The 12,256-nt window shown below is 56.7% G+C and overlaps 1 protein-coding gene across 1 annotated transcript; it reads left to right on the top strand.

Annotated features, from left to right (window-relative positions):
- The first annotated feature begins 2,719 nt into the window (after positions 1 to 2,719).
- LOC130147608 (acrosin-like) lies at positions 2,720 to 4,908 on the top strand. The gene is made up of 4 exons (XM_056335046.1): positions 2,720 to 2,880; positions 3,218 to 3,483; positions 3,770 to 3,915; positions 4,381 to 4,908. Exons 1-4 carry the CDS (start codon positions 2,720 to 2,722, stop codon positions 4,714 to 4,716), a joined length of 909 nt encoding a protein of 302 aa, XP_056191021.1. The 3' UTR covers positions 4,717 to 4,908.
- Positions 4,909 to 12,256: the final 7,348 nt, after the last annotated feature.

Here is a 12,256-nt window from a genome sequence, read left to right as displayed (position 1 = left end):
AATGGTGACCCCTATGGTGGTGTTCCAAAGCCTTGGAAGAATAATGATGGAAAAAAGACAGCTCGTGGAAGAGGGATGTATTCCGGAGGAGACGTCTTGGCTGAATGATCATCTTGCTGGCTGGACCAGGCGGACAACCTGCATCGAGACAGGTGAGCAGCCAAGAAACTTTAGAGACTTCGAAGCTGTAAATTCCACCAACAGCGCAACTCTTCTCAAGACACTGTCAACAATGGCGATTCTGTCCACACCTCCTCTGCCCCCAAAGCTTCTGTCACTGGTTGCAGCAACCCTCACAACACAGGACCAAGCACAGGAACAGGACAACACGGACAAACCTTTTGATCCAGGTCCTATAGATCTGGGAAAATAGCTAGACCTTTCCCCCCCCCCCCCATCTCTCCCAATGCATTGATTGTATTTTTGGGGAGGGTGAGAGGGGGGTCTGAGGGATTGGTGGCAGGAATGCAAGTGGGAAACGCTTAAATGAGGGGTTTTGGGAGTCGCTATGATAAACATGGTTATCTAGTGTTTAGTAGGTGTCTGCATATGAATGATTTTTGCCCTGGGCCTGGTGGAGCATACAACTGTGGTTTGTGTCCGGGCTCAGAGATGTAAATAGGAGCTTCTCTGTTATGGTAAAGTGTCTCTGGTTGCATAAAAAAAGAGGGAATGAAGGGAATGACCCCAGAGGTATGTTCAGGGAAAGCATTAAAGAGTTAAATCACCTTGTTTGTTAGGCAGTTAAGAACCTGTGTCAAAATTGCCACTGCTTTTTGTTGCTGGTTCAAGGACATGGCTGTGAGGATTGTGATGGTATATGCTGTGTGGATTTTAGGCACCCCATTGCAGCAACATGTTATCAAAATCTGAGAAAATGTCAGCCTTTTTGGCATCCATTCACTCAATTGGCAGTATTGTTTGTTTGCTGTTACCTTGGTTGCTGTCATGTTTGCAAGGGCCCTGAAGAACATGGCAAACCTGGTACTAGCTGTTCAAAAAACAAAAAGAGGGAAATTGTAAAATTGTACGGAACAGAGACAGTGGGTTATTTTGACATTGTAATATGTCTTAGTTGCTTTTTATATTTGTTCTATTACTTATACCTTGTTTTTACTTGTTTGGTTTCAAAGGTTCTTTTTCTACAACAGGAAGGTGGAGATGCAGGAGCGGGCTGGAAACTAGGACCATGCGTGGCAATCAGTTAGCTGAGGGGAATGTGCTTGAGCTTGCCTAGACAGCAATTGAAAGAGCATAGGGGAGTGGGGGATGGATGGCCCCAAGGATGGCGCCAAGGAAAGATAACACCTTGCTGTTGATTGATGGTAGTTAACCACTAATCAGGGATTGCCTAGTATGCAATGCTTATCTCAAAAGAACCAATCTGTTCAAAAAGCGCGATTTCTGAAAGTATATATACCCGTGCTTCTGTACAATAAATTGACATTTGCTTGCATCAAGCTGCATCCCGTCTCTCCATCGCAGCACAAGCATTTGCAAAGCTGCGAACAATGGCACGTTGGGCTGAGAGCAGGAGCATCCTTCTCTCTCTCTAGAGCTTCATGTTGATTGCCCTTCCCACAAGTGCCATGGTCAGTGGGTGCCAAGAACAGCAATCCAACTCACAGACAGCAAGGACACGACGCCTGCCAGAGCGCGTTGCTGTGGCTGACATGGCCAGTGAGGAGTGTGCTGCACCTGCATTTCACTGTGCTTTGTGCAGGAAGGTTGACGTTGCTGGGCTGTGCTTGGCTTATTTGGCTTGTCCAGCACTGCTTGGCTGCCACGGCCATCAACAGATTGGCTCTTCAACACCCAAGCACGCGCATGCTGCTGTAGTCATTGTGTTCTTTGTTGTGTGTCTGTTTGTTGGGAAGGAGCCGGTGGCACAGGGCTGCAGAGAGCAGGGCGGCAGGGAACTCCCCAAAGAGGCTGCGAGGCCACGCTGGGTGTTGCCCTGTGAGCTGTTAGCAGGCAGAGCTGGGAGCCAGGCGCTGCTGCCTGCCACGGGGCCTGCCCACCCTGATCGTGCAAGCAGGGCATTGCGTGGGGCTCTGTCAGGGGTGTGCGATCCCAGCTTCCGCCTCCAGTCCTGCTTGGAACCCCTCCTGTTGCCCCCCATCCCTCCCCCACCGCCACCACGCCCAGCACCCGGAACCAGGCACTCTGTGACATCAGCCCCGCGTCCAAGGGAACCCCAGGCAACAGGAATCCTGCGGGCACTACGTTGGTGGCCGTACTGGTGGCAACAAGCCTTCGTTCTTGCAGCTGCCACATGTGCTGGTAGTGATGGATGTTCTCCTCCTCCTCATTGTCCTGCTGGCCATGTGCTGTCCTGTGCACGGCACATGGGATAGCTGTGGGTAAGTGGCCCGAGGCTCTGGGAGGGACATTGGGCAACCCTTGTGAGCTTCTCTGGAGGGGTCCTGCTTGTCCCCCATGGTCACCCTAGAGGTTCTTGAAGGCCATCTGGGAGGCTCAGCTCCCTGACAGCACGCAGGCTGCCGGCACAGCTCATCTACGGGTGAAGCAGAAAGCGGGGAAAGGGGAGTGGGCGCATGCCCCACGGGTTTCCTTGGCCCTTCTGGCTATGACTTGAGGGGAGGGAAGACAGCTGGCCTTCAGCCGGAATGGCACAAGCTTCCATGGAGCTAACCAGAATGGAGTTTCTGGTTACAGAGGCACCTGCGGCCTTCAGCCTGCGGCGTTGAACAACAGTATGTCACACGTCGTGGGTGTCAAAAATGCCCAGCCAGGGGCCTGGCCCTGGATCGTCAGCATCCAGGCTCCCTTGGAAGGAGGCATGGCACACATCTGCGGGGGCTCCCTCATCAGCCCACAGTGGGTCCTCACATCAGCCCAGTGCTTCATCGAGGCCAGGTAAGGAGGACCAGGGATCGGGGCTAGCCCCACACACTAGCAAGTGCCCTGAGCACAGCAGCACGTGATGCTCCCGTCCTGTTGCCTTGCAGTACGCCCAGTGCCTGGGCACTCCGCAGCCACCTGAGAGGCTGCTCAGGAGAAGGCTGGGCTCATGCCACTGCTTCCCAGCAGTCCCCAGTTCGAAATTCCTTGAGCGCAAGGAGCACGTGGTCCGTTTCAACCTCCCTAGTGCTTCTCTCCTCTCTTGCTTGCCAAGCAGAAGGCAGGGCAACTGCTGTGCTGCTGCAGCATGTGTCTCTGCTCCCTCTGAGCCCTCTCTCCATCTGCCTTCCAGGAACATCACCATGTGGCAGGTGGTGGTAGGTGCCACCCAGCTGACCCAGCTGGGACCTGAGGCCCAGGTGCGCAACATCAAGCGACTGCTGGTTCACCAGCACTACAGTAATGTCACGCAAAGAAACGACATTGCCTTGCTGGAACTGGAGCAGCCTGTCCAGTGCAACAGCTACGTACAGCTTGCCTGCGTGCCCGATGCCTCGCTGAGAGTCTCGGAGCTGACAGAGTGCTACGTCAGTGGCTGGGGTGCCAGGATTGCAAGAGGTGAGCTCCCAAAATGTAGTCACGTTGCGAGTGCAAGCTTGGCCAGCTTGGGGAGGCAGGTTGCTCTTCCTGACAGCAGAGGCGAAAGCCAGAATCAGGCTGTGGGGACGTATGCCTCTTAGAGAGGGGGGCGTGAGCCACTGACCCAGAGCAAGGCAGAAAGGAAGGAGCGGTCCAGCGCCTCCCCACATGCAAAGCCAAGCCCCGGGATAGGGCTTCAGTCACGCAGGGAAGGAGAACTGGCAATGAGCTGCTGGATGTTCATTCCTTTCTGTGCTCTTCACAGATGGAGGATCGGCGTATGTGCTGCAGGAGGCCCAGGTCCACCTCATTGATGCCGGGGTCTGTAACAGCAGCGGCTGGTACAGAGGGGCCATCCACACCCACAACATCTGTGCTGGCTATCCGCAGGGTGGCATCGACACCTGCCAGGTAGGAGCGTGCTACAAGCCAAGCCCCGGCAGCACGGGCAGCCCCGCCACAACCGCCCAAACCTGCACCGTCACGGGCTTTTCCTGGCCACTCACACTCCCATTGCTGTGTCCCCACTGCTGAGGGCCTTACCCCCCTTCCCCTTTTGCACGCCTTTGTCCAGGGCCTGCCTGCCTTGTCCCAGAGGCCTGGCACTATGTCCACAAAGCCCACCCAGTGCCCTTGGCAGCCCAGAGCTTCACCATCCCAAACGTGCAACATCCTTCTGCAGCACCTGCAGGACAACTGTGCTGCAGGGAGAGCGAGCCCTGCCTTACAGGCCCACCGCCCCCTCCCAGGAAAGCTTCTCCAGAGCTTGGCTGGCCACTAAATACAGCTCTGGAAGTGCCATGAGAGGGAAGGAGCCAGCCACTGGGCTGACGGTGGCCACCCAACAACCCCTTCATCCTCTCTCCTCTGCTGCAGGGGGACAGCGGTGGGCCTCTTGTGTGCCAAGACAAGAGCGCTGACTACTTCTGGCTTGTTGGCCTGACCAGCTGGGGGATGGGCTGTGCGAGAGCAAAGAAGCCCGGAGTCTACACCTCCACCCAGCACTTCTACAACTGGATCCTGGAACAGATGGGCCTGCACACAGCAGTAGCGACTACGGCAAGGCCGCAGCCAGCCTTCACCTCCACCCCCGTTCACAGGCCAACACCAACAGAAGCAGGAAGGTTTATACCCTTCCCATTTAGAGGTCAGAAGCTGTGGGATTTCCTTACTTGGCTGCATGAACTCCTGCAGTACCTAAGCAGGAAATAGGTTTGATCAGCAGGACGGAGAGGATCCAGGGCTGGCTGCAGTGCACCACCACCATTTCCCGCTGGGGCAATGCCTGCTGATGCAAAGGCAGCCTCAGTGTCAAAGGCCTGCTCTGTCCTGCCCGCGCTCCTCTCAACGGAAGAGCTCAGCTGGCTGAGTCCCTGCAATAAAGTGTTTCAGTTCTGTGGCTAACCAGGCGCCAGTCCTCTTCAGTCTCGTGTGCAAGGCCAGGACTTCCACGCCCGGCACCTGCCGAAGGAAGCAGGCTGCAGGCAGACAAGTCGGGCACAAAGGGTCACAGCAAAGGGCTGAAGCTCTGCCTGCTCAGCAAGAAGGATGAGGGTGCAGTGGAACAAGGGAAGGCAGGTCATTGCGGGGCTCAGGGCCTTGGGGATGGCAGCTGGAAGCACAGACTGCCTTAGGCCCGCTCCTGGTGGGATCCCTGTGTGCGTCTGTATGAGGCACAAGCGAACTTGAACGTGGACTCTCAGGGCCCAGGAAACACAGATCTAGAAAGACCCAAGGCTTGCACCAGGCACTGGTGAGGGAGCCTTGGCTTTGAGCCCCACATATGACATTTCTAGACTGTTATCTGAGGCATCTATGAACATACTGTGCTTATGAATCCAGGGAGTGAGGCTGTGTTTCTGTTTCAGTAGCCTCATCCTCTGGTCTCATGGTTTAATGCCGGCCGGCAACCAAGCACCACGCAGCCACCTGCTCACTCCCCCTCATCCGGAGGGCTGGGGAGGAGAATCAGAAAGGAATGTAAAACTTGAGGGTTGAGATAAGAGCAATTTCATAATTTAAACAGAATAAAGAGGTAAGAACATCAGTAATAACAATGATAATAGTAACAATTAGGATGGAAAGGTGGGGGAAAAGGGTAAAATCCAAAGGAAAAGGGAAAAGGAGAAAAAACCCCCAAGTGATGCACAGTACAACTGCTCACCACCTGCTGACTGATGCGCAGCCAGTCTCCGAGCAACGATCCCTCCCCAGCTAACCCTCCTACTTTCTACACCAAGCATGACGTCCCATGGTATGGAATACCTCTTTGGCTGGTTCAGGGCAGCTGACCTGGCTGTGTCCCTTCCCAGTCTCTTGTGCTCCCCCAGCACTCTGGCTGGCAAGGCCCAAGAATCCAAAAAGTCCTTGACTTTAGTATAAACATTACCCAGCAACAACTAAGAACATCAGTGTGGCTATCAACATTGTTCTCACATCACAGGCAAAACACAGCACTGTACTAGCCACTAAGAAGAAAATTAACTCTATCCCAGCTGAAACCAGGACATGTGGAAACCCAGGAAAGGCCTGGACTGCATTCACATGGGTGTAAGCAGTGGCTACATCTGCAGGGATACTTGTCAAGGTATTGCTTTGTCTGTGTCAATCTGTTTTGCCCTTCACATTCATTGTGGCACTCTCTCTGTGTGTATGTGCGTGTCTGGCTCTTTGGAATGCAGCTGCACGCACGTGGGAAGATCCATTTAGGCTGGCATAGGAGCAGCCCCCCAGGTGCCCACCTCATTCAGATCAACCAGACCTGAAAGGAGAAATCCCACAGTGTTCAGAAGCCTGCTGGCTCTGGCTGCTCCGTAACGGAGTGGGCAAGGAAACCCAAAGCAACTCTGCAGCAGAGATCACCGGGTGGGCAGGGAGGCAGCTCTGACTGCCCCACAAACAAAGCAGCGAAAGCCATTTATCCTCGCATCCTCTTCCTGAGCTTTCCCCAACACCATTCTTTTACCTTCAGCAAAATCTCTCCCTATTACCAGCAACACTGCCCTGAAACCAGAAATTGCACATCCTCTTCTTCATTCTCCCCTTTCAAACACCTTTTCCCAACACTACAAGCAGAACAACACCAAGGCAATTAATAATTAACTTCCCCTCCATCATTATCAATACATTGCCATCAAGTATCATGAGTGTCTATTTACTTCTTGTTCCATGATTGTTTCTCAAGGCCAAAAAACCAAACCCACTTATGGGACTTCTTCCCATTGTCCTTTGCATGTACCAAAAGAACATGAACTGCCATGCTGTATTGGAGATTATGCTTCCCTTTCCTAGGCCATTTCTCTTGATCACCTAAGGTATACAAGGGCCACCAGTGATGACAATATTCGGCCCATTTTGTCTGAGTGGGGGGGTCACCCCAAAACTTGCACCAGCATCTTAATAAACAACCCAAAAGAACTCTGAAGAACCAACTCCCTCTAGCAGAATGACCAGATCCCATGTGTACAAAGTTTCAAAATCATAAACGCTCAATACCTAAACCAGACCCTGCAAACAAAACTGGACAGAGGCAAAATCCAGCAAACAAAATCCAACAAAGTTTCACCTGAGCGTGAGGCAAAATCTGGGCTCTGGGCATCCGCGTAACAGCATATGGATTGGACAATTGTGCACTTCAAATATCCCAGGGGGACTCTGACCCACCAGGGGGACTTCAACCCGCAATGCGATATGACTTCTTTGTAAGCAACCTCAGTGTTTATGACCATGTCGCTGTTATCCCAGAGAGCTGTCACGGAGATTCACCTGGCCAGGGAATCTCAGAACCCTGGCAAAACTACTCCCGTGCGTGCTTGCAGTGCTCACGATTTCTCTGGTCTGTCGAGATTCCGGAAAGCAGGTCCCGTTTGGTCACCATGTTCTGTTACTGAAAATCATAACCAAGAAAGCTCTCTGAGCCAAAGGACAGTTTAGGAAGCTGACAGTGGTTTATTGCCATGCTGGATGCACGGTGGATTTTTCCTCCTAACCCACACACCAAGTTCTCGAGGGTACACATTACAGAGGATAATACGGCACACTGGAAGGACACGCTGGAGCAGCTCAAGGAGAAGGTGCTGCCGACAGAGGCCCATGATGCGGCTGGGTGAGTGCAGTGGGGATGGGGATGGCTTTGGGCATCTCGCCCTGTTCCTTCCAGCTATCCCAGCTGGTGCTCGCGAGGTACCCTGGCATCGGAGCACTTTAGCCAGCAAAGTGTGGGGATGCTGATCAGGAATCAGTGCCTTTTCCTCCCACCGGTAGCAGGTTCCTGACATGAAAGGAGGCAGGAGGAGGGGGCACGTGCAGGACAGAGCCCTCCCAAACCAGAAGTGGGGAGTGGGTGCAGAGGCTTTCTGGAGCAAGGCTGGGGGGTGACGGCTCATCTCCCCAAGCAGGGGTGTGACATGCAATGCTGGGGAGCTGGGTTGTGACCTGCTCTCCTGGCAAGGCGCAGGGGGGTAATTAGCGCTGACGAAGGGATGAAAGCGGTGTGAGGGCTGGTTTGGATGGCAGGCATGGAAGCCTGCGCCCTTCCCCTCGCACCCCTGCGCGCCCTGGGCAGCCACAGGTGTGAGGGTGTCTGCCTGGGGGGACCAACCCTGCCAAGGTCCCTCTGCAGCCCTACGTGCCTGTGGGGGGGTGGGGACCCTTTCGTGGCAGCAGCAGGCAGGGGATGCCTTTGGCTACAAGCCTGTGGGCTTTGGGGCGCTGCTTTGAGCCAGGGTTGGTTGTTTGCCCCCTGTCACCCACCCGTGGCTCCTGCCTTCTCCAGGAGAATTACGGCCATCCCATTGCTGCCGCCGCTGACCCCTGCCTCACTGGGCACCCGGGTGCCATCATCAAGCAGTAGCAACGTCAGCATCACGGCCACAGGTAGGGGACACGGGGACCCATCCCCGGCCCCTGGGGATGTCATACCACAGCAAGGGAGGGCTCTTCCCAGGTGTGGGCAGAGGGTCTGGGGGTGCCTGGGCAGGGCAGGGGAGCAGAGATGTGCTGGGGAGGGTCAGCTGTTCTTGCCCCAGGCCTGTGGGGTCCTACAGCCTTGCCCGGCGCTGCCCCATCGAGCCCATTTTTCTGCCTCAGTGGTGCAGAAGCCACGTGATGAGCTGTGCCTGGTCTCAGCCTGACCTCAGGTTTGCTGGGGCATCAGGTGCCTCCTGTGAGATAAGTCGCCAAAATTCAGCTCCGCAGCAGCCTCACCCACTGGGTGCTCTACGGCCACTCCAGCCCCCTATCCTGTGCCCCATCAAGGTAGGGATGACAAAGGTAGGGATCTGGAGGGGCGACCAAGGCTGGGAGGGTGATGCTGTGCACTGGGAGGGATGCATGACTCAGTTTCCGCAGGGAGAGCTGGGTGTGGGAGGGTTGCCTGGGGATGCTGAATTCAGCCCCATGTGTCAGCCACGCTGCTCTCTCCTCAGCACGACAAGATGGAGCTGTTGGGCCAAGACAGCCGCATCCCCAGGGACTGGCAGGACAAGCAGCTGCCTGTGATTGTGGGCAAGGAGGGTACAGCTAAGGCACGCTTGGGGAGGGGATCCAGCAGGTGCCAAGGGGACGGAAGTGTTGGCATGAAGCCATATTCACCCTGGCGCCCCCCAGCCTGCCTCCCTCTGGTCTTTCTTTCAGGCTTCCCGAGGGACAAGGCCAAGCTGTCCCCAAGGCAGAGGGATGCCCGGGACACCGGCCACCTGCTCTCACAGCCCCGGAGGGTTGGGTCCTTGAGCTGCCAGCTGGGTATGGTCTGTTGGGGTACCGGGGGGGAGAGGGCACCCTACTGTCAGCCAGTGGGTGGGGGCGAGCAGGGGTCGATGCCCCCAGCCAGGCAGGGTGGGATGGAGTCTGGAGTGGGATGGGGACGGGTGAAATGGGATGGAGGGGGAGGGCTGGCACATGGGGCAACTGGTCCCCACATTGGAGCTGGAGTGAGGTGGGTGGCCATGGTGGGGCAGCCCTGGCCAGTGTGGGACTACAGCCTGTCTGCTTCAGGGTGGGGGCCAGGACCATGTTTCAGGGTGTCTCTGGCCAGGCAGGTGCCACTGCTGCCTGCCCCGTCCTGGGCTGGCAGAGCTGCACACAGCCATTGCCCGCCCCTAGGGCTGCAGGGGGGCTGAGCCCTGATTCTCGACCCCAGGCACCGTGGCCTCGCTGGAGCAGAGGCCAGCCTCATTCCATGGGCAGCTCTGCCAGGCGCCACCGGGGCTCCTCGTCCAGCCCCTTCGGAGTGACTCCAGCACCACGGCAGCTGAGCGGGACTGGGGGTCCGCGAGCAAACCCACCCCACCGAGCAGGAGAGCAAGCAGCTGAAGGCAGTAGCAATAAAGGATGACGGGCAGTGCAGCGCCTCTGTGGCCTGAGTGGGGTGGCTCTGGGTTGGGATCTTCCCCTCATGCATAAGGGGTGGCTGGCAGCACCCCTTATTCTGCGGGCACGTGGCACCAGAGGAGCTGCTGGAAATTGCCCCTGTCCAACCCCTTCCCAGGGCCTGTGCCAGCCCCGTGCTGCCAGGCTCCCCCTGACCCCCCCGACCACCACGAGCCCCACTTTTGGCCCCCGTGGCCCCTGCCAGGGGAGCCGATGGCCCCAAAGGGGGTCTGGGGGAGCCGGGCGGTGCAGCAGGGTCATGATGATGCTCAGGTGCTGCTGAAGATGGTAGGGAATGGGGACCTCAGGGAGAAGGGCAGCAGCCGCACACGGCTTAGTGCCAGAAGTGAATCCCACTTGGAGCCCGCTGGTTTGTTCTCGCTTGTGCCAAGGGATGAGCATCCCCGCACCAGTTTGCTTCTGTCCTGTTGGAGAAACCCCCTCTCCCTCTTCCAGCGCTGCCATTGATGGGAAGAGGGAGGTACCGACCGCCGTGCTGCCCAGCCCAGGGCAGCTGGTGCTCCCCACCTCCAGAGCAAAACACCACAAGCCCTTCCCTGCTCCCAAACCTGGGGGGACATGTCCCCTCCTTTCCCTTATGCCACCCCCACGGCTTGGAGTTGCTTTCCCCAGCCCCCTTTTGCCCCCAGTCCACTCCCTATCAGATGGGGGAAAGCCCCACTGTGTGCTGAGACCTGTCTCAAGTTGTGTTGTGAGTGGAGAGGTACCGGGCAGGGAAACTGCCGTCCCTGGAAGCAGTGGGGCAGGGGGAGCCTGGGGGTGTCACAGCTGGGGACATGTGGCTGTGTACACAGGGGATGCTGGGGGGGAGAGCATGACACAAGCCCCCAGACCTCCTGCACACACAGTGACAGACCCCGTCTTTGCCCACCCCGCTGCATTCCCCAGGGATCCACTCCGCGGAGATGTTTCCCTCGGTGGGTTTGGGTTTTCAGGGAAAAAATGGGTGCTAAAGGACCACTTTGGGGGTGCCCAGGTACATCCATCAGGATTTGGGGTCCCCCCAGTGCCACCTGCACTGGGATAACTGGGAGCACTCAGGGCAAAGCAGTAGGCATCAGAGCAGAGCCAGCAAAGGACCATCCTGCACGCCAGGGCTGGGCTCAGGCATCAATGGGCTTCAAAGCACCCCCAGGACTAATGGCATTTGCAGGATACAAATCCTGCAAAGGATGCCTTTGGTGCTCATGGCCCCCAGCTCAGCCCCTCTCCCACTCTCTGCCCCATTTGCTGATGCTGGGACCCAGCTGCACCCTATGAACACCCCCACCACCTCCTATAGACACCGAGCCCCCACCTCCCACCCCTCCTTGGGTGCTGCCTGCACCACCGAAGCGGGTGAGTAGCCCCAGCTGGAGCCTTTTCCGCTTTTTTCCTTGGAGGTTGTGCCGTCCCTGGGGGGCATGCCAGCGCCGCCGCTGTGCCTGGAGCCCCCCAGCCCTCGCTGGCCTCTCCAGGCTGGGCTGAGACTCGGCACAGCTTCCTGGGGCTGCCGGCACCTCCCGTCCCCACTGGTGCTGCTGTGGCATGGGGGGGTTCGCTCCCAGTCTTGGTGCCCTGCCAGGATCGTCCTCCCGGCAAAGAGAAAAGGCCAGGACAGCTGGTGTTAAACAAGTGATTTTGTTTCCTACATTATTTTTGAATGAAAAGCAAAACCCCAGAAAACTTCAAGCAACTGTGTTTTGAAGGAAACAGCACCACAGCCGCAGTCACGCACCAGCCACCCCCCTGGGCTGAGGTCAGACGCAATGCTGGAGGTGGGGACAGAGCTCTGAGCTTCTGGGGTGGTGTTTGCCAGGTGAATGTGAAACACCAGTTTAAAAAAACCAGCCCGGTGGAGTAACACAGTACAGTGCTGCAAGGATTACTGAACGCATCGGCTGAAGGGTGTGAAGCCCCTGGCAGGTGTCTGCGTGGCCCCTTGTTCTGAGCCAGGATGGCACGGTGCTCTTCACACTGGAAGCCCATGCTCAGAGTGTGAGTGGTATTGCTCTTCTCTGTCCTTCCAACTGCTCATCAGCCCTGCCAGCAGCAAGGGCAGCACTCGTGGGATGCTCTTGCCCCACTCAGGCTGGCATTTGCTGGGCTGTATTTGGGTAGAAAGCGTGGAACTAGGGCACCGGTGAGCAGAGGGTGGTGCGGGTGCCCCCTGGGTCATGCCCAGGAGCACAGCCCGAGTTATCTTGGGGCCCCGCTCCAAACCCCACCCTGAGTGGAAGCTAAAGGCAGCGGGCTGAACTGAAGCCAGGAGCTGCTCACGTCTCAGACTCCCTCACTGCTTTAGGCCAGTGTGACGTGCAGAATTAAACTCTATAACTCACGATAAGTTATAACGCAGGTATGTTTATTGCGGCGCCGGGTG

The sequence above is a fragment of the Falco biarmicus genome, chromosome 4, assembly GCF_023638135.1.
Source record: "Falco biarmicus isolate bFalBia1 chromosome 4, bFalBia1.pri, whole genome shotgun sequence".
In the NCBI taxonomy this organism is placed as follows: domain Eukaryota; kingdom Metazoa; phylum Chordata; class Aves; order Falconiformes; family Falconidae; genus Falco; species Falco biarmicus.
This window is presented reverse-complemented; position numbering and strand designations above follow the sequence as displayed.

What these genes read in the sequence shown, in the direction of transcription:
- LOC130147608 (XM_056335046.1), top strand. Translation starts at nt 2,720, where the DNA reads ATGTCACACGTCGTGGGTGTCAAAAATGCCCAGCCAGGGGCCTGGCCC. An exon ending in GGGTGCCAGGATTGCAAGAG is followed by an intron (nt 3,484 to 3,769) that starts GTGAGCTCCCAA and finishes TGCTCTTCACAG; the next exon opens with ATGGAGGATCGGCGTATGTG. An exon ending in GTGGCATCGACACCTGCCAG is followed by an intron (nt 3,916 to 4,380) that starts GTAGGAGCGTGC and finishes CCTCTGCTGCAG; the next exon opens with GGGGACAGCGGTGGGCCTCT.